Here is a 25722-nt window from a genome sequence, read left to right as displayed (position 1 = left end):
GGAGCGCACCCAGACCAACCAACGTGTCGCGGAAACCTTCGATGCGGTACGGCCGCCCTTTCATGTTCGCATGCAAAAAGACGGTATTTAGAACAAGAGACCCGGTTGGCAGGACGGCATGACCTGGTAATCTTCATTATCGGTAGCCCTGATACCGCGGCCGGCGTGGGCCCCTGACACCGCTCCTTCGGAGCCAGACATCTCACGTCCGTACGCTTTGGCGGCCGGAAGTGGAAATGCTATGCCACCGCTTTGGAAACTCGATTTGACCTTTCGTTTTATACGAGATGCCTCGGCTGCAAATGCAGTTAAGCCTTCAGCATGTTATGCAAAGCACTCGTACATCACTCGCCGTACCTCAGTTCTGCTCACCTGCCATGTAGAGTACTTTCGCGTCGTAGAACAATCCTTTTGTTCGCGCGTCTCCGGCCCAGTAGACCTGGTACACCTTGTCGTCTTCAGCTACACCGCTAAAGTCCCTTACATCGTCGGAACTCACAACAGGCTGGGTTTCGTCGAGTAGAAATTCTACTAAAACATAAGACATTGTAGAGCCCGGGCAGGATCGACAGGTTGGAGCAAGCGGGCAAACAAAACGAGTCGAGAGCGATCGTTTATGAAAGCTCGGCGAAGCCTTTAAGGGCGAAGCGAAGTGGCGTGTTCCGACGTGTTCGGCGTTTCGGCGGGCTTTTGATGAAGGTTTTCGGTCGGCAATCTCTAACATCAGCGGTTTTATGGGCTCACGTCCCGAAATTGTTTTCTTGTGCATAGATTATTTTTCGTATTCACAGATTTGACGAAATACCCTACTGACAAAAAGTATATGAATCTATGTAAAACTGATATGAAATATCCAAAAACTGATAGGCGACATATTGTCACGGGTGGTGACCAATAAACAATAAATAAACAGAAAGAAATAAACGTTTAATGTGGCGAACTTGTGCCAAAAAATAAAAGGGTACAAAAGATAATAACGGAGCGTCGCCGGCGTCGAAATCGGCGTAGCAGCAGAGTCGAACGCTGGACGAAAACTGACTCCGCTCGCCTGGCGGAATCCCTTATGTACCCTCGTGCGTTTCTGGATCGTTCGGCGTAGAAGGTTCGGCGCGTAGAACATTCTAACCTCGAATCAGCAAGATGGTTCTCGAATTTACCAGAACATTACTTTACGGAGTCAACAAAAATGTGCCTCCGCGGCCAGGAATCGAACCCTGGCTTTCAGCCTGGAACGCAAGCGCGATAACTGTTAGGCCACGCGCGCGCTGCCTACTTGGCCAGCTGCGCGCGCGGCAATGTGAAACTGATATGAAATGTCCAAAAACTGATATGCGATATAAGAACTGATATGAAATACCCAAAAACTGATATGCAACATATGCTAACTGATATGAATGTGTCCAATAAACATATCAGAAATAAATTCATATAATTTTTTTTTCGGTATACGACGTGCCGCGCGGGAAAGCAAACACGTGGCTTGGAACCGCAGTGGAGCGGCTTGATTTACTGGCTTTCAAATAAATACGGCATGAACGTTTACTTTTTATTAAGAGATTCGTCCCCTGAGCCGTTCCAAATACTCTCAGAGGTATGACGTTACTGAAAAAAATCCAACACGCTGAAAATAATATTTATTGCGTAGGTGGTCACCGAAAAACTCTGTACATACAAAACGACCTGTATAAAAGGCGGAAACGCAGAGCTCCGAAGTAGCTTCCGGCTCAGCAACACTTCCTTTGATTTCCTTGCTCTCCAGACTCTGACTGACTGACTCAACGAGGTAGAGGGGCTTAGAGCGATAAACCGGGGTTCCGGTCTGCCCATAAGGCGGCTGCCACTGCCATAATGACCCCCATAAGGCGGCTGCCATTGTACGCAAATTTGACCACTCGTCACATGACCAAACCAAAGACGTGACGTCACAGGAAAGATGGCAGCGCCCATGCAGCGGCTGGCCGGAGCATTGGCCGGAGCTTGTCGGATGCTTTGTTTGTTGTCGTTCGTCTCGGCGAGTTGATTTTAAACGCGGAAGCCGTCGTATGAGGTTGTATTAGGATGTTCGAAAGCGGCCGCAGAGTTCAGCGTGGTGTCCGACGTAGGTATCACGTGAAAATACGGAGCAACGGTGAGCATTTCGCTAATGACCTACGAGGATATTGCCACGAAGGAGACAATCGGCCCTACGTTGCTCGGACCTCGGATTGATTCGGACACCGCTAGGATAAAATTTAAGGCGACGTTTTTGTGCTCTCGTTGACCATCGGAACCTTCGAGATCTGCAGTAAAGCGTGTGCAATATATTTGGATACACAGTTTAGCGACGGAAATTGCGTGAGTCGTGCTTGGCAGTGTGCAGTTGTGGTGCCGCTTCGTTCAAATGCCCGAAGGCTCACTTTGGTTGTGCGGTGCTCCGGAGAGCTGCCTTGCCGCTTGTAGTTCCCGTGCCGTGCTAAATGATACTGTGCTGCTTCCCAAATTGTTCCGGCGTAGACGTGCACTTTCACGGAGCACAGGTGTGCGGCGCGCCGAAGAGCTGCCTTCAAGCTGGTAGTTCCTGTGCCGTGCTTTAGGTGATGCTGTGCTGCCTACTTAATTGTTCTGGCGTAGACGTGCACCTTCACGGAGCCCAGGTGTTGCAGTTGGTATTGATTCCGCTGGTCTGTTGCACGTTTCGTCGACACCAAAGTTTCATCAACACTCGTTACGCGAATTGCAAGCTGTATGGACATTTCATCGCGCGTGTTACCTACCCAGTCTAGAGCACTATATAGCTCCTTCGGAGCAGAGTAGCGCAATCTAGAACGCCGTCTCTCGGCGACTAGCGGCGAACGCCCGGAGGTCCCAACTGCAGTCAGAAATGCATGGAGAACGTGAGAAAATCGTTGTTTCTTCAGTTTTGTGGGGATGTGCGGAACGGAAATCATTTTTGACATAATAATGAAACATTTTAGAATAATATGCGATAAGTTTTGTGCCATACAAGGACGTAACCTTTTTTAAAAATTGCCTGAGCGGCATCATGAAGCAGACGACACGGCGACGTCACACCATTCACGTGACCCGCTCCGGCCAACCCGAAAAGCCCATCTCCGCTGCGAGCAAAAATCGTCTGCTTCAAACGCCATTGCCTTGGAAATTGCCTTCTCAAAATTTGCACACGCATCCGATATTATTAAAACTTTGATAAAGTGTTTAGCGCTTTACTAACTTCACGACACGTTAGTTTTGAAAAATGTGAACTCGCCGTTAGTTTTTTAATCAGCCGTGTTATGTCGATCTCCATGTATTCTCCCATAGGGCGGGCCGCCTCCTGGAACCCTGAGTACCACGTGACTCGCGCCGAGCCGCTCTGTCAGCCATGTTGTCGGCAAAACACGGGGTTCAAAGGATTGCGCTACTCTGCTCCGTAGGAGCTATATAGTGCTCTAACCCAGTCCATCCATTCACGCCGCTTTGCGATGGCAGTCTGCAGCGGCTCATTACCAGAAAAGTGGTCTCACATCGATTTCAGTTCAGCTTATCTACGGCAGTTTCCAGACCCCGAAGGAGAGGATTTATTCGGACAGAATGCCACTAATGCAGTGCAGCTTTTTCAGTGGTCAGGATGGACTCTTTTCTGTCTGTTTTATTATATTGTCACGAATGCTTGCTCCAGTCCTATTTTCTATCAATATTTACTATTCTGGAAAGTTCCATAGGCCATGCTCAGCTGTCATTGTATGTTCTGGTGGAGGTGCTGGGCACTTTACCCATAGCCCTTCACTCTGTGTGTACACTGGCGGCTCCTCAGCCGAGTTGCCCGATAACAAGACACGGGTGGCACATTATCCCGAGTCTTAAACCCCCGGCGAGCCGTGAATCAAGTAATATCCCGAGCCCGGCAGAAAAACCGAAAGACCGAGCGAGTACCACAAAGACAAAACTCGGAAATACACCACGAAGAACTTGAAATCTAAGCCAGTCGCTGCTACCAGCAAAAACCACCGAAATTAGGTCTTTTGCCAAAAAAAACCGAAGCTGACTGAGCCAACAATGACAAACCTGTAGCAGCAAACCACGTCCGCTCCCGCCATCGTTTGCATGCCCGTCGCACCTCGCACTCCGATGGCCTTTCATGCAAGGTGCATAAGACGCCGAGGGCTGGATTGGACAATATGACCGTGTCGCCCGCCACAGCGGGTAGATGAACAACCAGCTCCTGCAGAACCTATACTTCTCGTGGAAGAAACTGCAAGGCACTGGTTTGAGAATCACGAATCCTCCTTAACGTCGTGGGAAGTTGGCAAGATCGAGCTGAAATGCATGTTCATCTGCCAACATTGACGAGAGAAAGCCGAATTCCTGATTCTGTCCAGGACACGACCCCAACGAAAGCGTCACCACCCTCGTGGAGGATGTTTTGCTCCTGATCAAGCACCCACGCCAACCCTGATGCTACAGAAGACAAGAAGCTAAGAATCCCATGTTCCTCATGTGAAAGACAGCACCTTCAGCAGCCTTGTCCGCAACCCCACGACAACAGTCGAAGGGTTCATATCAATGAAGCTTCCAACATTGAATGTACACTGCAAGCCCGAGCATGTCACTATCAACAACTCCCCAGCGTTGCGACACTCGAGTCGTCCAGCTGCAACTTCGACGCCAGCCCCCCAGGCATCCGTGACATCAGTCACAACGGTGTCCGGGAGGAGATAAGGAAGCTAGCTCCTGCCATTAGTTGCCCGGCTTTTATTTTGATCACCGTGATTGTTTCAGCAGAAGTAAGACAAGCATTTCAACTGGAGACTTCTTCGAGCCAAGCGGCATCTGACAAAATGAGGGCGACTTATGCCACAAAGACAAAACGAGGGCGACTTATGCCACAAAGTCACAACGACCGCCATTGGGTATACCTGTTACTATTGAATGCCAATTCAACGAGACACCCCAACGCCAAAGCATTCCCGACATCGGGAAGAACCAGTGTAGGTCCGCACTGAACATGGTAGACCGAGGAAAACGGAGGTACTGCGAATGGCCGACCGAAAACCACTCTGCTACCACTGCATGAGGCCGACCATGTCTACTGGAGGTGCCCGTACTAATGAATTGGCTTGCAAGGGTTCGTGCCGAACGACCCTCGACCACGTCTCGACGAGCGTCCGGGGAAGATTGAGGATTATCTTCGGCGGTCTTTGTCCCTGGTACCGACATTGCCCCGAAGCTCGTGATCTACTTCATCTGGACGGGAGGTAAGCACGACGAAGCAGGTGAGAGGCAATGCAAGGAGAGTTGATCTGGTGTCGGTTGTCGCCCAAGGACAATACCTAATAATTTGCTGACACTAATTATCTGTGTCCACGCCACGAAGCACACAATTTCCAACTTTGAGGGAGAATGCCGCTCAGTGACCTTAATAAATAGAATGGTTGGTTGCTCTCAGAAGTTGACTGCAAGCATCACGAGACTTCACTTTGCCACACAAGACTTGCACTGGTTGCAGTGGTCGTGGGATGCAGAATAAATCTCCATTACGAAATGGAAGTGAAATGGCTTGAATAGCAAACATTGTTGCCAGCTATCAAGTCAACGGTATAGCAAATGGCACAGCCAGATGACCAGTACATGCCCGAGCTTGCTGCATTGATGCAGAAAACTATCAGGAAAATTTTGCGGATTAGAAGCCAGCCCTGCAGCTTCAGTGCATCAGATGTCAGTGGGCGCACATGACATATGATTACAAGACGGCATCAGTCGGTCAAAGTTGCTACTCGACCAAACTGAACACCGACGTGACAGGAGCGTCATCCCACAACAAGGTCCACAGGTAATACGACTGAACGCATGACAGGAGACTGTCGCAGAAAGAAGTCGTTCTGGAACCATTAACTAAGAATCAATAATAATGTAATACAGTGGAAATAAACATATTTGATACACTAACCAGAAAAACCTATTTCCGCTTGCCTTTACGCCTTGAGAGTTTATACACAAAGAATTGTGCTCACCACACGCGCAGGTCCTTTTGAGGACACTTGCATCTCTGACCCTTCAATATGAATTAATGGGACATACCAGACTGGCAGACTTGTTGCATTGGGCTGCACTCATTCCACTTCTCCTGAACACACTTCTGAGCATATAATTTAATCCTATGTGCTGATGCATTGTTATATAGCAGGACACTTCCTATACGTATGACACAATAGACCCTTTGCAGAACCTCATCAAGCAACACAACTGTTAACATTTTTTTCGGCATAAAGCACACAAATGGGCCCCAGTTCACGTCGAATGCAAATGCAGCATTCGAGTCCACTAGGCGCTGAGCCGAGTTCACAGTGATGGCGGACATAACACTCTTGTCGAACAAATGCCCAAAGTATGAAAGCCTAGGGTAATTAGAGTAGTAGCTACTGTAATTCGTGTCATTACAATTTAGTAAACAGTAAAGGCTACAGTCCCGGTGAGCCAATATGCACGTTGGGGACAGCCACATGACAACATGTCATTCAGAGTGCTCGTCTGCACAGATTTGTCACACACCTTCGCTCTGTCTCTCTGACTGGTTCGAGGGGGCTGTGGCGGTTGCCCTTTTCCAGGTTACAATGATACGAAGTATAGGCAACCCACCCTTTTCAAAAAAGGCTATTGAGGAGACCTAAAGGAATGGTCAACATTTTTCAACAAGACTGCTCTTCAGGCAAGGGATGAACACAAATATGAATCATCTTATCCAGGTAATTAGAACAAGTAAATAATTGACCGACTAATACAATGCATTCTTGATGAAAAAAGTATTGCTGCAATAAATCCTACGAAAGAGAAAAAGGTGTAGTTCATCTATGCATACACCAAAACAGTTGTTCTTATTGCAAGTTGAATAGCTTTGAAGCAGGTGCCTACAACGATTTATTCATCTACACACTCAATAAAACGTCATCTTCGTAGCTGAAAATAAGTGTGCACTTCGCACTCACCAAAAAAGGAAGAAAAGCTATCAAATGTAGAATCGTCGATTAGCACAAAGGGTTAAAGATCGCAGGAGCTTCCCCGCTAAAAGTTGCTATGGTTATTCGGTGACGCAGGCCTGAAACAACTTCTCCTAGGCCCTAACGCGACGTATACCTTTCGCGTCGATTCTCAGACATTCCAACGTTCAAACAAAGCTAAGAGAATGCGAACATTTTATGCTAAAACCACTCAAAGTTCTATCGATCCTTGAACAGATCCCGAATCCGAGCACCGGTACGGCGATACGGCTGATGCTGTTTCACAGTTGTTAATATCCAGATGATCCAGAGCGATCTTGCGCAAAAAGGGTATAAAGTCTCATTCCTTCATACTTTCACATTATACCTTTGTCAGCGAGCATGAAAAAGCACAATATTGTCGGAAAGCCGCTGCACATCACGGCTGCCGCGCACCAAACAAGGTCCCATCCACCAGCTCTGGGAGCTGCCATCTTACCTGCGACGTCACGGCTCTTGTGAGGTCACGTGACGAGTCGTCACATTTGCGTAAAACATGGCGGCAACCGGGGGGGTGCCACTTCCGAACTTCTGGTTTATGACTCTAAGCCCCTCTACCTCGTTGGACTGACTGCTCCAAAGTAGTTATTGGGTGTGCTGTTGTATTCAGGTTTGTTGAGCCGTGTATGTGTATGCACTCAATGTGTTTGTTCAACTGATACTAGTGGTATTCGTAATGTATCTGCATGGTGGTGTGAGTAAATAAATATATTTTTGTAGCACATGAATTGGGCGGTACCTAGCGCCACCTAGCCTAGTGTAACTGATATGCGGCATATGAAACTGGTACGAACTAATAAGTTCTAACATGAAAAAGGTTTCCAATAAACATATCAGAAAAAAAATTCATATAAATTTTTTTCAGTAGGTTAGTGGTATCCGAACGAACTTTACGTCCTTTGACCGTACGTCTGTCTGGACGTCAAAGCTTTTTGACGTACAGTCAGAGACAATCGATGTACAATCAGAATCGCCATCAAGACATCTTGATCGCATTTCGCGGCGGCCGACTGCCACCAGGAAACCATCAGAAAGCCGACAAGTGGAGTCTGACTGGAGTTTGACTGTCGGTCAGAGTAACTTGTTGGCCAAACAGACATGCTTGACGCACAGTCAGGCACAGTCAGCGGCCCACTAGAAAATATTGACTGCCAAACAGGGTTACATTGATGGATTTTTCCTTCGGGTCACCATTAGACACGAGAGGCGGGTTTTCCCTCGCGGATTTGCTCCCGATAAGAAACCGAAAGTCAGAATCGCGTCAGAATCGGGCCTTTTCTCGGAACGCCGTAAAGTGCTGCACGTGCCTTACACCATTATAACGTGGGTATACTTAGTAGTTTTCGATGATGCTGAGCGAAATTCTAATTAAAACCATGCCTTTGAAATTCATAATTAACAATTCAAGTACTCAAAATGTATTAATTACGCAAGTATATTAACCTCTAATTCTTTTGTTTTTTTACACAGACCACTACGGCATCAACCTTTTTTTCTTTGTGATGCTTCGATTTTGCCCGTTTTTCCGAAAACACCCTGTATATGTCAAAACAAATATTTTATACTCTTGGAAATTTAAATCCACCCGCAGCAACTGTGCCGCATCAGAAAATATTGACAACCACTGTTCAGTCAGTGTAGATTAAAACATATTTAGATGTACTATGCCTGTACAGCGTTTACATACATGAATATACACAATGGAGTCAATTTTGCCCTTAGTGACACAAATATTTATGATCTATCTACTATAAGAGGAAATTCAAATAAATAAAGGCCAGTTGAATCCAAGCGAAACTCGATGAATACCAAAGGAAATGCACTAAAAGTATGAATAACCTAAATGATCAAGAGCAACTTTCATCAAGCTAGAAAAAAAAAACGAAATGACAAAATTATACAAAAGAAAGACGTACATAGAAGTATTTCTCCAACCAAAAAATGAAAAGGCAACCCGACGTTTCAAAACTAACACGGTTTCTTCTTCAGGGGTGACCGAAGGCGCGCGGACACAGCAGCAGCTCCCAACCTCTTCGTCTTCAAAAAAGAAAGAAAAGAAAAGAAAGAAAGAGAAAAGAAAAGATTAAAAAAGAGAAGTTAGGAAATTGGAAAAATTGTAAAATAACTTGTTAGTTAAGAAGATGGTCATCTCTTCAGCTTTCCCGTCAGGTCACGGAGGCCATGTGCGTACACAGAGGGCAGAGCGCCCAGCGACCTGTTTAGGTTTCCTGGGGTGTGCTGGATGTGCCAAGATTCCAAGAAAAGTCTTCTTCGAAAATTGGGCTCTGTGTCCACCACGTGCGCGTTCGCAAAGTCAATGCGATGGTCTAGGGTATCGCAATGTTCGGCGATGGCACTGCGCTTACTGTCAAACTTCCGCACGTCGTTCTTGTGTTGGCGGATACGCTCGGGAAAGTTCGCCTCGCCGATGTAGGTTGCGGGGCACTCTGCGCAAGGAATGGTGTAAACCACGCCCTGTGCTTTTTCCTTTGGTGGACGGTCTTTCGGTCTTGGCATAAACCTTCCCAGTGTGGAGGTGGGCTTGTGGGCCACCAGAATACCTTGCTTTCCCAGTACTCTTGCGAGCGCTTCGCTGGTTCCCTTTACGTAGGGAACGCTTATGCGCGCGACTCGATGGGGCTGTCGTTCTTCTACTGGCATCTGGTTTTGTCTGGCGAGACCTTGCCGTCGGGCGATGCGCTCAATAAAGCTGCTAGAGTAACCATTTTTCTTTAGGTCTTCAATTATGGTCTTCTTCTCCTTCTTTCTATCGGTTTCCGACGAGCAGACGGTCGTTGCCCTACGGAGCAGGGTCGAAACCACTGAGGCCTTATGACTCGTTGGATGGTTGGAGACAAAATCGAGGTAGCGTCCGGTGTGTGTTGGTTTTCGGTACATCGCAAACGTCAGATCTTGTCCTCGTCGGTTCACCAGCACATCAAGGAACGGCAGGGTGCCATCCGTCTCATATTCTACGGTAAATTTAATGACCGGCTCGATAGAGTTGAGGTGCGCCAAAAAATTATTCACGTCCCGTTCCTTGAGAATGCAGAAGCAATCATCTACATAGCGCATGAATACTTTGGGGCTGTTGGGAAAAGACCTCAGCGCTTTTTGCTCGATTGCCTCCATCGTGAGGTTCGCCGTTGTGACCGAGATGGCCGCACCCATTGCAGTGCCACTGACCTGTTTGAGCCTCCGTCTCAAGCACCTTGTCCACACAGAGGAAGGGCACAAGATCGTGGCGCAGGCAGAGAAACGATTGGTAAGGGCCAGAATTCACGATTGCCAGGCCACGCTAAGAAGAAAAGAACTGGACCTCTTCGACGCACGCCGGCAACTCGAGCACCGCATCCCGGACGTGTTCCCGGCTTTGCAGGCTTTTGCCACAAGTGTCGCCTCTACTGCTTTGGATAAACGACGGACTTCTCAGAAAGAGAAGATTTCAAGGCTAACGAGATCGGACCGTTCAAGTCGAGGCACCAATAACACAAACTTTGTCAAGAACCTCTCCTCTCGACAGCTCTCGCCATGCGAGATTGCGGTCTTGGCAAAAGGCCACGGATTCAACATGACCACGCAACGGCCGCCTCTTCCAAAAATGGTCGCGGCTGTGGAGGACGGAATTATGCGCTTAGACCCTAGCATCCGGGATGGAGTGCGGCTTAAAGCGGTGGGCATCCTTTCCAAGCTCCCACAACGGCAACGACTCAACCTGCCGGCCGAAGAAGTTACAGCGCTTCGGAAACTTCGTGAAGATGCGGAGATTGTGCTTCTGCCGGCTGACAAAGGGAAGTCGACCGTCGTCCTGGATTGGGAGGTATACGAGGAAAAGGTACGGGATCTTCTTGGAAGCCATGCTTATGTAAAGCTCAAGAAAGATCCGACGCCACAGGTTCAGAGGAACTTGAACAAAATCCTGGCAGAGATTTTCAAGAAATACCCTCAGTCAAAGAGCCTTTACTTGCAACTTATTTGCAGGAATGGCTCCGCTCCAGGTTTTTACGGCCTTCCAAAGATCCACAAACCCAACGTGCCTCTACGACCCATTGTGGACTTTACAACGTCACCGCTTCGGGCGCTATCCAGTTATCTTCACCGGACTTTGGCTCCCCTTGTCGGAAACACGTCGACCCATGTAGAAAATGCTGGCCACTTCGTGGAACGCGCCTCGCAAATACATCTCAGCGATGGTGACACCATGGTGTCTTTCGACGTGGTGTCCCTCTTCACCAGTGTCCCAGTTCCCCTTGCAGTTGCTGCAGCCCGCGAAGCCCTCGAAAAAGACAGCTCCTTGACCACAAGAACCAACCTCACTGTGGAGGAGCTGTGCCGTCTGCTCGAGTTTTGTCTCGGCAGCACATACTTCACCTTCAAAGGGGAGCTTTTCAGACAGGTCAGTGGCACTGCAATGGGTGCGGCCATCTCGGTCACAACGGCGAACCTCACGATGGAGGCAATCGAGCAAAAAGCGCTGAGGTCTTTTCCCAACAGCCCCAAAGTATTCATGCGCTATGTAGATGATTGCTTCTGCATTCTCAAGGAACGGGACGTGAATAATTTTTTGGCGCACCTCAACTCTATCGAGCCGGTCATTAAATTTACCGTAGAATATGAGACGGATGGCACCCTGCCGTTCCTTGATGTGCTGGTGAACCGACGAGGACAAGATCTGACGTTTGCGATGTACCGAAAACCAACACACACCGGACGCTACCTCGATTTTGTCTCCAACCATCCAACGAGTCATAAGGCCTCAGTGGTTTCGACCCTGCTCCGTAGGGCAACGACCGTCTGCTCGTCGGAAACCGATAGAAAGAAGGAGAAGAAGACCATAATTGAAGACCTAAAGAAAAATGGTTACTCTAGCAGCTTTATTGAGCGCATCGCCCGACGGCAAGGTCTCGCCAGACAAAACCAGATGCCAGTAGAAGAACGGCAGCCCCATCGAGTCGCGCGCATAAGTGTTCCCTACGTAAAGGGAACCAGCGAAGCGCTCGCAAGAGTACTGGGAAAGCAAGGTATTCTGGTGGCCCACAAGCCCACCTCCACACTGGGAAGGTTTATGCCAAGACCGAAAGACCGTCCACCAAAGGAAAAAGCACAGGGCGTGGTTTACACCATTCCTTGCGCAGAGTGCCCCGCAACCTACATCGGCGAGACGAACTTTCCCGAGCGTATCCGCCAACACAAGAACGACGTGCGGAAGTTTGACAGTGAGCGCAGTGCCATCGCCGAACATTGCGATACCCTAGACCATCGCATTGACTTTGCGAACGCGCACGTGGTGGACACAGAGCCCAATTTTCGAAGAAGACTTTTCTTGGAATCGTGGCACATCCAGCACACCCCAGGAAACCTAAACAGGTCGCTGGGCGCTCTGCCCTCTGTGTACGCACATGGCCTCCGTGACCTGACGGGAAAGCTGAAGAGATGACCATCTTCTTAACTAACAAGTTATTTTACAATTTTTCCAATTTCCTAACTTCTCTTTTTTAATCTTTTCTTTTCTCTTTCTTTCTTTTCTTTTCTTTCTTTTTTGAAGACGAAGAGGTTGGGAGCTGCTGCTGTGTCCGCGCGCCTTCAGTCACCCCTGAAGAAGAAACCGTGTTGGTTTTGAAAAGTCGGGTTGCCTTTTCATTTTTTGGTTGGAGATATATTTTCAGACTTTAACTCTCACCCAACCAGGCAGATTTCTGTCGAATATGTTTACTTTCCAATAGAAGTATTTCATGTTGCAACCACACATTGAATGATGTCATCAAAATTCAAAAACTCAATCCGGTAAAAAAAGGTCTAAGATAATTAAGAAATATGTGATAGGAAATAACATTGCATTCCTAATTCTTTGAGTATTGCATATGCTGTTCCAGTCCTATGCGCCAAGCATTAGTTTCCAGCTTAATGTGTTAAGTAGTTTTCAATATACTTTATTTTCATATACTGAATTTGTGCTGGCCCCTTCCACTTCACTCTGTTCTTCTTATACTTTTTAACTTCTACATTAACTTAAGATTGTTGCTCTTGAAAGACCTCAGTTATTTTATTATTTAGTATTTTTGGATATGAGTAGGCCGTTTGTAAGCAAGATAAACGACCCAACAGACAATTCAGAGACTCCTGGTGCAGCATGTGATTAATGACTCTAAATTACAAAAAAAGATACTGTGCTTCCAGTACTTTTTGCATACACTTTTTGTGCACAAAAAGAAACGTTGCCGTCTTTTCTAAGGTATATTTACATTTTTATCTGTCATTACACAATAAATAACAGGCTGAAATATTTAAAACAATGCGAAACCTACACCGCTCGCAAGTAGAACCCCTGCAGGTGTATCCCCAAATGAAATAAACACACGTCGGAGCTTGAGTATTTCGTTTAAATTACCTCCACAGCTATAGTTCACGTGAGGGTTTCGATCACTTGCGATGTATCTTCCGATGAGTGTGTAAACTGCTATAAGCCGCGAACGCTCTACTGCAGGTCTCGCACCTGTACGGCTTCTCTCCAGTATGAGTCCTCCCGTGTTCCGCCAAGGTGCATTTCATAGTAAACGCCCTGCTGCACGTGTTGCACTTGAACGGCTTCTCTCCGGTGTGAATTCTTTCGTGATTCGCCAGGCTCCATTTATGACTAAACGCCCTGCTGCACGTGTTGCACTTGAACGGCTTCTCTCCGGTGTGAATTCTAACGTGAGCTGTCAAGTTAGTCTTACTCGTGAACGTTTTCTTGCAGACGCCGCAACTGAAGGGCCTCTCGCCAGTGTGAGTCCTCTCGTGGATGGAGACAGCCGTTGCGGAAGAGGTGGAGTAAGGACAGAAGCGGCACGGGCGCTTGTCCTGTTGTCGGTGCGTTTGCGGCTTCTGTGGGTCCGACCCGTTGGTTTGGCGAGCGGTGCCACATCTGTCGCTGTCACGGCCAAAGATATCCACTTTGTCGCCGTAGTATTCTTCGTTCCAGTCTGTTGGGATGACAAAACAAAGCGAGAAAGGTAAGAGCTGTTTTTATTGCTCTGAACGAGAGTTTGAGTACCTACATGAACATGGTCCTGAATATCTATGTTATGCCGATGCGGTCTAAAGTAGGTATTCATTCGTTTAAAATGCTAAGAAGCTTCAGTCGGGATCAGGGCGTAAGATAGACAGGTGGTGAAAAGAGAGCCAAATGAGCGACCGGATTGTGTCCCCCTCGGTTTTCTCTTTCTCTGTGGCGCCACCGCGAACTCTCACTGCAGGTGGGCGAACGGTGGCGACCGGTTAAACTGACGGAGAAGGTTTCTCGTGTATTTTCAGAGGAGGACTGTCGTGCTCTCAGTTTATTTTGCGCACACTCCCATAGAGTTCCGTGCAAATTCGATTCCAAAGTTTTTCTTCTCGCCGCAGCGCCATCTGTCGCAAATCGGGAGTACCCGCAAGCAGACGAGTACACAATCCGGTCACGGCGCTGCGGTAGGTTTCCCTGGGCCGTCTCCCCACTGTCTATCTTACACCCTGGTCGGGATGCTTGTAAAGGGATTGTTAAAGACTCGTGTCTAGCAGCCCCACGGGGCGGCAGCTGTGGTGGCTTGCGCTTTCTGCTAACCAAGTTCGGAAGCGAACTCAAGCCACTGCGGCCGCCACTGTATAACGCTGTCGGTACGGAGTGGTGGGTGATTCGTGTTGACGTTCATAATGATAACGACTGTTTATTAAGTAACGCTGGAAGCGTCTTCCACACACCCACAGGTTAATAGGTTACATAAGATAGCAATAAAAAGGCACGCAAAATAATCGTTGTTTACCATAGCAAAATGAAAATATGCTTACAATAATGACCCACTTCGAAACGGGATTGATGTAGATATACTCCCGTTTGAAGTTAAACTTACGCGACAGAAATATTATTGCGTCAAAAATAATTTGTATCATTGGTGAGAGCTACTTGATAAATCTCAACTAAGAACACAATTTTGTAATATAAAGAAACAACTCACACGGCACATTTCTCTAATATCAAATAAGGTGTTGACCTTGAAACTTCAAGTGCTCAGTCTGAATATTCCTTCAGTAGGGCCCAGCTTGTTTGTTTACTTTCACCTGAGTTGCAGTTCTCGGACTTTGAGATAAAATCCATTTATCTCCTCTTCCTTTCCTGCCTCTCGAGAAAAAAAAACTGCGAATTTCGTTGTGGTATATTTGTGTGCTTGTTACAGGCCGCTAATTAAAACCTAATGAAGTTTCAACGGGGGGAAACCTTGTGTACCTCATAAGACTTCTCACCTTTTCCACCTTCTGGAAAACCTAGCATACAAAAGGTTTTCTATTCGTGTGGGACTGTTCATGAATCTGCGAGGGTGTGCTAAGAGGGTGCGAGGCTGGATGAGTATTGTCCCTAGTGCGTCTTCTCGTACCTGGTGTTGTTAGTTCTGTGGGCACCGTAAGATTGGGGGAAGAAGTCGCACCGCCGTCCGTCCTCCCCTCCTGGTCCATCTTCAATGGTTGCCTCTGCAAATCGGCTCCTTGGAAGGGCTCCGATCCCCTGTTCTCGCAGTCCAGTCTCTGCCATTCGTAGTCCAATGCTGCGAGGGAAAGTTCTCTTAAAAGTGAAAATAAAATTTTCTTTAGTTTCTTTTTTTAATTTATACTACACCAACACAGAAGCCATACCAGAACAAAGTCAAGAAACAAGCAAACAGAGACTCGTCGTGCAGATGAAGTAGAGAAAGTCAGGGGTTTACTTTCATATTGCGGTGTAATTCAAAAGGCAAAATAATCATATCACGAACAATCAAGCGCATCATAACTGGATATTGAACATAACGAAAAAGACGATTGTAAAACATGTACGTGAATGAAACATAAAAGCGGACATTCATCTATTAAGCACGTTCTTCAAAGGTTTTACTTTGAAGAACGTGCTTCAAAGGTTTTACTTTGATTCCGTCAATACAGTCCAACACTAATCGAGGAAGACACAACTGGGTACGAGAAAGGAGCGTGGCTTAGTTACAGCGCTCCTGCTCTCTAGTGCTGAAAAAATGCAGGCATGCTACAAAAACAACAACTGTACGGTATAACACCGCTATAGGTCTTGAGAATTACACGTCAGCAGAACAAACATGGTGCGCGGCGGACAAAAGTAGGGAAGGGGATGGAAATGTAGCATGTAGTTGGATGAGCTGTGGTCATTCCCTATCTGATCCGACTTGTCGGTCTCATTCATCTAAGAAAAGGTAGCACAAAACTCTGGCACTGCCAAAGGTTGACTGGTTGGTGGCTGGCCCTCTTTCCTAGCCCCCACTTCCGTTCCAGTTAAGATGATTTCGGGATACTTCTGCCTGCAAGGTTTAGAAGAATGTGGGTTAATAAACAGTCGCCAACACAAAGTGACGACATTTACCCTAAAATATCATCGCATTCGCGTAGCAAAACTAAAACTGAAGGGTACCAGTAGTCGGAATTGGTCAAGGTGATTATTCATTATTTGATTAAACTGCACAGTAAATGATTACGAATTGCGACACAGAGACGAGAAAAAAAGGAAACAAACTTGAAAACGCGCATTTGCAGTGCAGTTTAACCAAATAAGGAATTGAATGCCACTTTCCAGATTAAATGGGACATAGATAACGGCACCGTCCATCAGTTCGGGAGTACCTGCGACAATTTTCGATCTGAAGGACACGAAAAATAAAGACTCATATGACTATATCATTTCCAAGAGTGAATATTTTCCCAAATATCACCGACCATCTCAATTTTTAGGACATGTTTTATTCTATAAACATGTCTAACCGCATGGTAGACGGACAATTCGTGCCGGTTCCGTCCCTACTGCAACATCCACAGGACCGATGCTATCATAGATAAAAAAATGTGCAGTAGATCAATCAGTCAGCCTCGCTTCTTACCGAAAATGGTCATAGGCCGGGCTCACGTATGAAGAATGGGTTTGAGCTGATATACTTGGTTCACGTTAACGGGTTTCTCTAAAACCCGCAGGGGCAAAGATTCCTTTAGATCATCCAGGAGTTGATGACAAAACGTTATCATTTGGTTAATTGATCACCAGTATAAATTCATCACCATTAAACACCAGTATGAAGTTTTCATTCCCTATTGCAAAGTAAATATGTTGTTCCTATTGCTCCCTACTCACAACCTGCTTATAGTGGCCTTCCCCTCTTCATCGCCCCCATTAAAGACGGCTCATTCTTCAAGACCGCCACAGCTTAACACCTTTCAGATCCTTGCTTAGTTCATTCGTGGTTCTGCTTATGCATCTTTGACACCTGCCCCCCTCCTCTGTAACGCCGCCCCCCCCCCTCCCCCCCCCCCTCCCCCCCCCCCCCCGCCCCCTCCCGACCCTGACGGTATGGTACAGGCTGGAACAAGGCGCGTAATACAAAATTTGTTCAGCCCTGTTTTGCCAGCTGGGCTACGGGATAGCGTCTCTCTTTTCAAAACCAGTTTTAGGGGTTGGAGTTGGGTGTCTGGTGAGACCAAAAGCATTCTCGGGTACTGATTGCACGTGACGTCGAAACGTTTTGCTGGGCGAGAGTTTATCGATCAATGATAAATTTTTAGTTCGCTCGCTTTTCACTAACACACATATGGTGACGGGGGTCTCGAGGTCAATATTGTACTTGTCCCGAGTGTACTCAACAAAACAAAATGGATCAGCCCAGCGTTTGGCCTCGCGAATATACAGTTACACCAGATATTTCAGGAATAACTGAATGGCGGACGCCTCGCGAATGTACAGTTACACCAGAGATTCCAGGAATAACTAAATGGCGGAGACATTTCACCGTATATACTCGTAAGGCTGAGCATGCGCAGTTACTCTGGCGAGGTCACGCGCTCCGCTTGTCCATTTCTTTTCGGTGAGCACTCATTCATAGGAGAATTTGAGCTCTGTACGGCAGCACAGCTTCAGATCTACAGAGGGAGCTCTTGTTGTCGATCGCATTGAACGGGAAGTAGCAGACCCTTAAGCGCCGTTCACATATATGCGACCGAGTAAAGGCCCGTCCACACACTTGCGACCGAGTAAGACCGAGAGAGACCAGACCGGTTTTTAAGCCTCTTGCGACGTCTTGGGACCGGATGCGCTGCAGCGGAGCTGGTCCTAAGAGATCGCAAGAGGCTTAAAAACCAGTATGGTCTCTCTCAGTCTTACTCGGTCACAAGAGTGTCAACTGGCCTTTGTGGTTTCAGCTTGCGTCCCGTATCACTTCGTCGCGGCATTGAGATTTTAGCAGACGGCTGTCCTTATTCCGGTCCGTTAACGAAAGACGTGAAAGTATTTTCTTGATTTCTTTTTGTCTGCGAATGACGCTTCGTGGCAGACGAATTCTGTTGTTCACTTACGTTAGCAGACTAATCATCTGCTGACGTTTTCTTGGCTCGACCCATAAGTCCCTGTCAGACTGCTCGTACACCAAGCAAAAGGCAGTCTGTAGACACCGTCTGAGGCGCGTTTCTTCCTTCTCGCGCGATAGGTCTCTCATATTGGGCCTACTAAAACAGTCTACCAACCTGTTTGAAGCGCACACATATGTGTGAAACGGCTTCGCACAGATGTGTGCAGTTCAAACATGTCTGCAGAGAGTTTTGGTAGGTCCATTGTGAAAGAACTGCCATAAAGGAGCCAATTTTGGCAGTTCACACATTTTCGACGGCTTACGACTGGAGTGGCTGTGAACTGTTTTGCGACTGCTGATGACCGGCCGCTGTGACGCCGGTCATAAGTAGTCGCAAGTGTTCTAAGAACGAGCGGTCACGCAGTCAGAAACGTGCGATCCTGCCTCGACTTCAGCAAACAATAAAGCAAACACAGATATGGCGAATGTTGTTTGACAGTTTTAGAAATAAGACTCTACCTCCAGACATTTTGACATAATAAAACAAAAGTTGGAGACACTATTAAATTGGTCCGACGTACATAGAGGGGTTATACAGTTTACACATATAAATGTACGAAAACCTCTAATCGGGTTTTAAAAAGGGGGGGGGGGGGGGGGGCGGTGTTCAGCAAAGGGTGATTCCACGTCAATTCATGCAATGATGGTCCGGGTCATATTTTAGATATTTTTGTTAAAAATATATATGAAAGCCATGTTTTTGGGAGGAACATTCAGCTATATATGAACGCCGTAACAATTTTTTTCGCTGAGATATAAAATAGAGAAGCTTGAGGCGTGGAAATTGAGAAGATTTCACAATGCTACTTTGCACAGTCGTCATTTCCTTATCGAACCTTTCACGGCACCATACCTTTTTCAATAGGTTTTACTAAGGTTATACAACACATACATAAAAATTAAAAATATCCATAAAATATTTCAATGCAAACAAAAATATCAAACATGGCACAAAAACGCGTTTTAGAGACATATTCACAATTTTTTTGCAAATAAACCATCTTTCATAATACTTCACAAAACATATCAAAATGCGCGTATTTAAATATTCTTTACGAATATATAAAGATAATATGCCCACCCTTAAACATATTTTTGTTATCAACTTGGAAATTCGGCTGATTTCTCAAAATGTGGCAAGATTGGGCGTCGATATATAAAAAACTCCATCTTTTATTTTCTTTAAACTCCCCTTGGCACTTTGCAGTGACTTGAACTAACCTGTGATGGCAAAAGATTGAGTAACATATGACCTCCAAGCGGGAAAAGCTACGACAAACTTTCACTCGGAGCGAGCCGACGTCTTCGTCATAGCGGCTTTGCCGCACAGCACCAAACGTTTTGAGCGTCAGTTATGGCATGTATTTTATATTATTAAAATTCTTTTTTTCATAAAGGCTGAGTATTAGTGACGCGAAAATGGACTTTGAGCTGGAATACCATTAATTAGATTACAATTCACAGGAACAAAACGGCCCCACTGTGCGAATTCGCTAACTATGCATAGATAAGCTTAAAAGTGGCCATGTATACATCCGGCCTCTCGGCATATGATGACTTCCACAGATGAGAAGCCTGGATTCCTCTCACAGGTTTTATGGTGGTCCACTCTGCTTGCTTTACCGCACGAAACTCTCGAACCCGTTCCACAGACAGGTGGAACATGCAGACATTTGTGACTTTTTTACGTAGCACTTCCACAAAGTATTTAGCGGTGGCAATCGTTGAGTTGAGCGAAGGTCTCAACTTGGTGAGCGTTGGTTCTTCCACCTACTTCATCACAAGCGCTTTCTCCGTGTCCAGTGGCTGAAAAGATCCGTCTTGCCGAAGAGTGCGGCTTCCGAGACAATTCGTGGAATTGGAAGCGATTCTTGAAATGCGCCGCCGCTCCGTCTGATACAAAAATTATTTCAAAAAGGACTGGGAAATGAACATTAACATACTCTTTTATGGCCTATGTGGCTAGAAGAGCGTGAGCTGTATCATGTGTCGTGTACCATCGGTGACAACGGCAAAGCTTTGCGTGCCTTGCGTGGACGTAACCACACTTGTGGAGAGAGACACTTGAGTTTTTTTTCAATGAAAACTCTGCACTTCGGTTGGAAAGAGTACTGTCCATTTTTCCGCAAAATCGAAGTGGAACATCACTGCCTTGGGTGGTAAGGCGGTTCTTGTGTCATGTTTCAGGCTTCGTTCAAGGTCAAGGATGTAAGAATGCCTCATATACTTTTCGCTCTCCTATTGCCGCAGGAAGGCAGAAGTGTCCATAACCTTTTTGACGAGTTCGCCAGCGTCCCATAACGCGAAACAGATCTTTTCGTCTTCGTCGAGATGAAGCGACTGCAACGAGATGCTCTGCGTTTTTGGGCACTTTTCGCAACGGCGCAGAAAGCAATCGTTCTGTGGAGCGCAGAAGAAGTAGATGCGCTTGAGGTCGTCTTCAGTAAATGTCTTCTTTCGGGCATTTGTTATTGCCATTAAAAGCAACTGAAAATTGACGCAATATATGCATGCGCACACCTCGTGCTCGGGACTTTTTTTTTTACCCATTTTGGTCGTAGGGAATAAAATTTGGAGATGCCTAGTTCGGGTTGGGGATGGTCCTTCCTAAACAGCTGGTAAGTTTCCTTAATAGAGCGGGTCATAAACCTTTTTACGACTTTGAACATGTCGTTCATCATGGCTTTGACGACGTCCTTTTTGTCGGGGCTTTGAACGGAGCATGCGAGGTCGTCGCGTGTGTAGTACTCAATTGCAACCCCCACGTCTTCGGCATTCGCCTTTTTCCCCATGTTGGGGTCAGGGGTTGCTCAAACACCACCTTTGCGCTTCAGATTTCATGTTTGATCAATCATGTAGGCAGTCGCACCCGACACCAGACGCAATGTTGTTTTCTTCAGGATGATTGGTGGCAGAAGCACGTACAATCGCTTGCGTTCCTGGTGGGAACTACATGCCTTCAGCACTTCGCAAAACGCGTCAAACCACTCTGCGCAGTGCTCACAACTGTCTTCGAGTTCGAGAGTTTCGTGCGGTGAAGCAAGCAAAGTGGACAACCGTAAAACCTGTCAAAGGAATCCAGAAAACTCATCTGTGAAAGTCATCATATGCCGAGAGGCCAGGTGTATACATGGCCATTCGCGCAAGTGAGAGTTTTAAGCTTATGCATGATGCATAGGTAGCGAATTTGCAGAGTGGGGCCGTTTTATTCCTGTGAATTGTAAGCTAATTAATGGTTTTCCAGCTCAAAGTTCCTTTTCACGTCACTAATACTCACCGCGTATAAAAAAATAATTTTAATAATATAAAATGCATGCCATAACTAACGCCCAAACGTTTGGTGCTGTGCGGCAAAGCCGCTATGACGAAGACGTCGGCTCGCTCCGAGTGAAGGTTTGTCGTAGCTTTTCCCGCTTGGAGGTCATATGTTACTCAATCTTTTGCCATCACAGGTTAGTTCAAGTCACTGCAAAGTGCCAAGGGGAGTTTAAAGAAAATAAAAGATGGAGTTTTTTAAATATCGACGCCCAATCTTGCCACATTTTGAGAAATCAGCCGAATTTCCGAGTTGATAACAAAAATATGTTTAAGGGTGGGCATATTATCTTTGTATATTCGTAAAGAATATTTAAATACGCGCATTTTGATATATTTTGTGAAGTATTATGAAAAATGGTTTATTTGCAAAAAAATTGTGAATATGTCTCTAAAACGCGTTTCTGTGCCATGTTTGATACTTTTGTTTGCATTGAAATATTTTATGGATATTTTTAATTTTTTATGTATGTGTTGTATAACCTTAGTAAAACCTATTAAAAAAGTTATGGTGCCGTGAAAGGTTAGATAAGGAAATGACGACTGCGCAAAGTATCATTGTGAAATCTTCTCAATTTCCACGCCTCAAGCTTCTCTATTTTATATCTCAGCGAAAAAAATTGTTACGGCGTTCATATCTCGCTGAATGTTCCTCCCAAGAACATGGCTTTCATATATATTTTTAACAAAAATATCTAAATTATGACCCGGACCATCATTGCATGAACTGACGTGGAATCACCCCAAAGTAAGATAAGTCAGATAATGGAAAGTTCGTGCGCAGGAGGCTCAAGTGCAGTCGTCTCATTTGATCTGGCTCTGTCTCATTCGCGTAAAGGTAAAATGCAGCACAAAGGTCTTGCACAGCCGAAGGGGGTCTGGCTGGTCACAGGCCACCTTTGCAAAGCAGCGAAGTGTCGATCACATCTGCGGAAAAATAATTCCCGCCGAGATTGATCTGCAAGGTTTAGAAAGGCGACGGTAAACAGTAAAGAACGGTAAGCGGCAATACTTGTTTTTGCCTTTCACAAAGCATATTCAGCAGCAAAAGTGGGTGCCAAATTTAGAAACAGGTATGTCAAGTGAGGCATGAAAGAGTACAATTAAGCTTTACATTTGCATGAGGTGAGTATGCACTGATCACCGCGAACAGGTTACATTAAGAGACAACCCAGCTAATCGGTAAATGATATTTATCGTCCATTTTGACCCCTGCTATATTATGCTATGAATGAAACCCCGTTCTCGTGAATTTGACACGACATATTCCGAAAACACGATGAGTATTAAAACTTAGGGGCTGAGGAGTATGAAGCTGAGACCAATGAGGTCTCAGATTAATGAGGGTGAACAGAGTACAGCTGCTTTAGCGTCGTCTAATGTCAATCATCCCAGCTTTTTTCTTTTTTTTTCTAAGAAGTAGTTTGGATTTAGATGTCTGCAGTATGAATCTTCTTCTCTTCGTCAGTCTGCATTACTCGGCCGACTGTTAAAAAGACAAATCACGAATGAGATCAATACATTCTTGTGTTTTCTAGCTGAGGAACGACCTTAGGTATCTACTTCTGCCGGTTCATAGCTCCAGTCCTGAACAACAGGACAACTAGGCTGTACAGGCAGCGGTGACTCCAGAGTAGAATACCTCAATGTTGCTGGGCGATCTTCACAGAGTGGTGACAAATCTGGCGTCTGCTAATGGAGGCGCCACCTTGTCTTAGTTTTTTATGAGCTCATTACGTCGGTATTGTCATTGAGCATTACCACTCGTGAAAAGGCACCGGGTAACCCCAAGAACACGCAGCATTACAAGTTCCATCAAGGATACGTTTCTTATCGGCGCCGGTCAGGAGGGAGAAGACATGATGGTGTCAGCAGTGAAAAAATGGCGGCACTTGTCCACCCCAAGGATTTAGCTTTGCAAGCCGGAGCCAGCAAGAAACATTGAGCCATCCACAATGGTTGCTTTACCGGTGATAGCTTGTGGGATTCGACTTGCCTTACTGCACCGCGAGGTCGATCGCACTCCGTAGCTCGATGTTGAGGACTGCTACGGCCGGGTCCATCCGGAGGCTGCCGTGGACTCCGAGGAGAGGAATCACTCCAAAACACAAAGATACTGAAGAAGCGGGTTTATTTGGCTGCTGTGCCACCACGCTGTGCCCGTCGGCCAAACTAGTAAAAGAAAAGAACGGAAAAAGGTCGGCGCTGTCGCATTAGACAGATCCACCTGGAGGGGGCCACGCTGCCGCATTAGGCAGATTCGTGGAAAGGGGAAAGCTCCAAAAAGAACGATGCCTTCCCCGACGAGAGGCACGGCCGCCGTTCGCGGGCCGCTTCTCTACCCAGCGGAAAGTGGACGCGCCCGGGGTAGGTAGTTTGGCTTATCCCGCAGATGGGCCGCGGCCACAATCATTTCCGAAGGGTGCGCCGGAGGCACTTTCACTCAAAAGGGCGAGGGTAGACACGCCCTCTTCGAGGAATACGGCCTTGCCCCCGTATCCGGGATGACGTCGCCATAACGCTCCCACGGCCTGCGTGTGCTAGGCCTAGATAGGGAGACGGGAAACACTCGGTTCCCACACCCCTCCCCCCTCCCCCCTTAAGACTAAGGTAGGACTAGAAACAAAATTGGCCTACCGACTCTCAAACCAAGAAAAAAAAGAAAAACTACCCCGCTTGATACCGACCCTACATGCTGGGGGTGGTTATCATTTGAGCCCGTTCTCGTTTCGCCCTTCTCACTTGGTCCTTCTCAAAACAACCATACTCAGAAAGACCTTCTCGCTTTGACCTATCGCATTTGGCCCTTTCGCGTTTCGTCCTTCGTATTTCAACCCCCCTGATTTGGGCCCGTTCTCTTTTCGCCCTTCTCACTTGGCCCTTCTCAAAACAACCATTCTCAAAAAGATCTTCTCGCTTTGACCTGTCGCATTCGGCCCTTTCCTATTTCGTCCTTCGTATTTCAACCCCCCTCATTTGAGCCCGTTCTCTTCTCGCCCTTCTCACTTGGCCCTTCTCAAAACAGATATTCTCATAAATGTCTCGCTTTAACCCAGCACATTTGACTCTTTCTACTCCAAATTTGGATTTTTCCGAGTAATATATGTTCATAAATTCACTAATATTTTCTTTTCTGTGTGTGGCACGCTACCGGCCTACTCTCTCTGTCAATGATTTTAGCCGTCCGTCGTGTTCGTCCAGAAAAGATAGTGCCTGACAAAACAACAGACCAACTACTTATCGCAGACAGATCATATTCCGAAATGTCATCTTGTTTGAGGTGGCTCGACTTGTGACAATGCAACCACGTCTATATTGAACATACATGTGCTATTTCTGTTCAAACAGAGTTCCTAAGTTAAGTGTTCATCGTTGTTTTTTTCTTTGCGTTCGTTTCGAGAAAGGAAAGAAGCTAGGCGTCATTGTACAAACGCATTACGTCATCTTGTAGTATTTGCATTTTTGGGAGGTGAGAAGTGTGTGTGTGTGCGTGGGGGGGGGGGGGGGGGTTACGTGAGATGTTCGTCGGTAAAAGATAGTATCGGGCCCTTTCTTCGAATGCAGAAAAATGGATTCGACCAAACTAAGGGGTGTGGTTAGCTATACTTCGACTCTATATCTGATGGTATGTTGGGTGCCCAAGCAAGGTAAGACTCACGTACAAAGCCGGGAAGGCATAATGACGGCAAAGCCTGCCAAGCTAGTCCGTTTCCGTTGAAGCATGAACGGGAAATATAAAAATAGGCCCAATTGAAAAAAAAAAAAAACGATTTGGATTTTATGCGAATGTTCCACCGGAGCGGACCAAGTGAGAATAGGACTAAATGCGCAAGGTTCAAATCCGAATGGTTCGTTTTCAGATAACGGGCAAAATGAGAATAGGCCCAGTTGAGAAAAACCTGATTCGAATTATATGAGAAGGTTCAAACGAGGCGGACCAAATGAGAATAGGACGAAATACGCAACGTCCAAAAACGAATGGGACGTTT

At 46.4% G+C, this 25722-nt stretch overlaps 1 protein-coding gene across 1 annotated transcript; it reads right to left on the bottom strand.

The window, feature by feature from the left end:
* Positions 1 to 12698: 12698 nt before the first annotated feature.
* LOC120850875 (zinc finger and SCAN domain-containing protein 22-like) lies at positions 12699 to 17304 on the bottom strand. The gene is made up of 2 exons (XM_040223561.2): positions 15404 to 17304; positions 12699 to 13975 (listed from the first exon to the last, which is right to left on the bottom strand). The coding sequence occupies exons 1-2, from the start codon at positions 15480 to 15482 to the stop codon at positions 13434 to 13436; spliced, it is 621 nt and encodes a 206-aa protein (XP_040079495.1). The 5' UTR covers positions 15483 to 17304; the 3' UTR covers positions 12699 to 13433.
* Between the last annotated feature and the right edge of the window lie 8418 nt (positions 17305 to 25722).

This window comes from Ixodes scapularis, unplaced genomic scaffold, assembly GCF_016920785.2.
Source record: "Ixodes scapularis isolate PalLabHiFi unplaced genomic scaffold, ASM1692078v2 PGA_scaffold4__175_contigs__length_147842914, whole genome shotgun sequence".
In the NCBI taxonomy this organism is placed as follows: domain Eukaryota; kingdom Metazoa; phylum Arthropoda; class Arachnida; order Ixodida; family Ixodidae; genus Ixodes; species Ixodes scapularis.
This window is presented reverse-complemented; position numbering and strand designations above follow the sequence as displayed.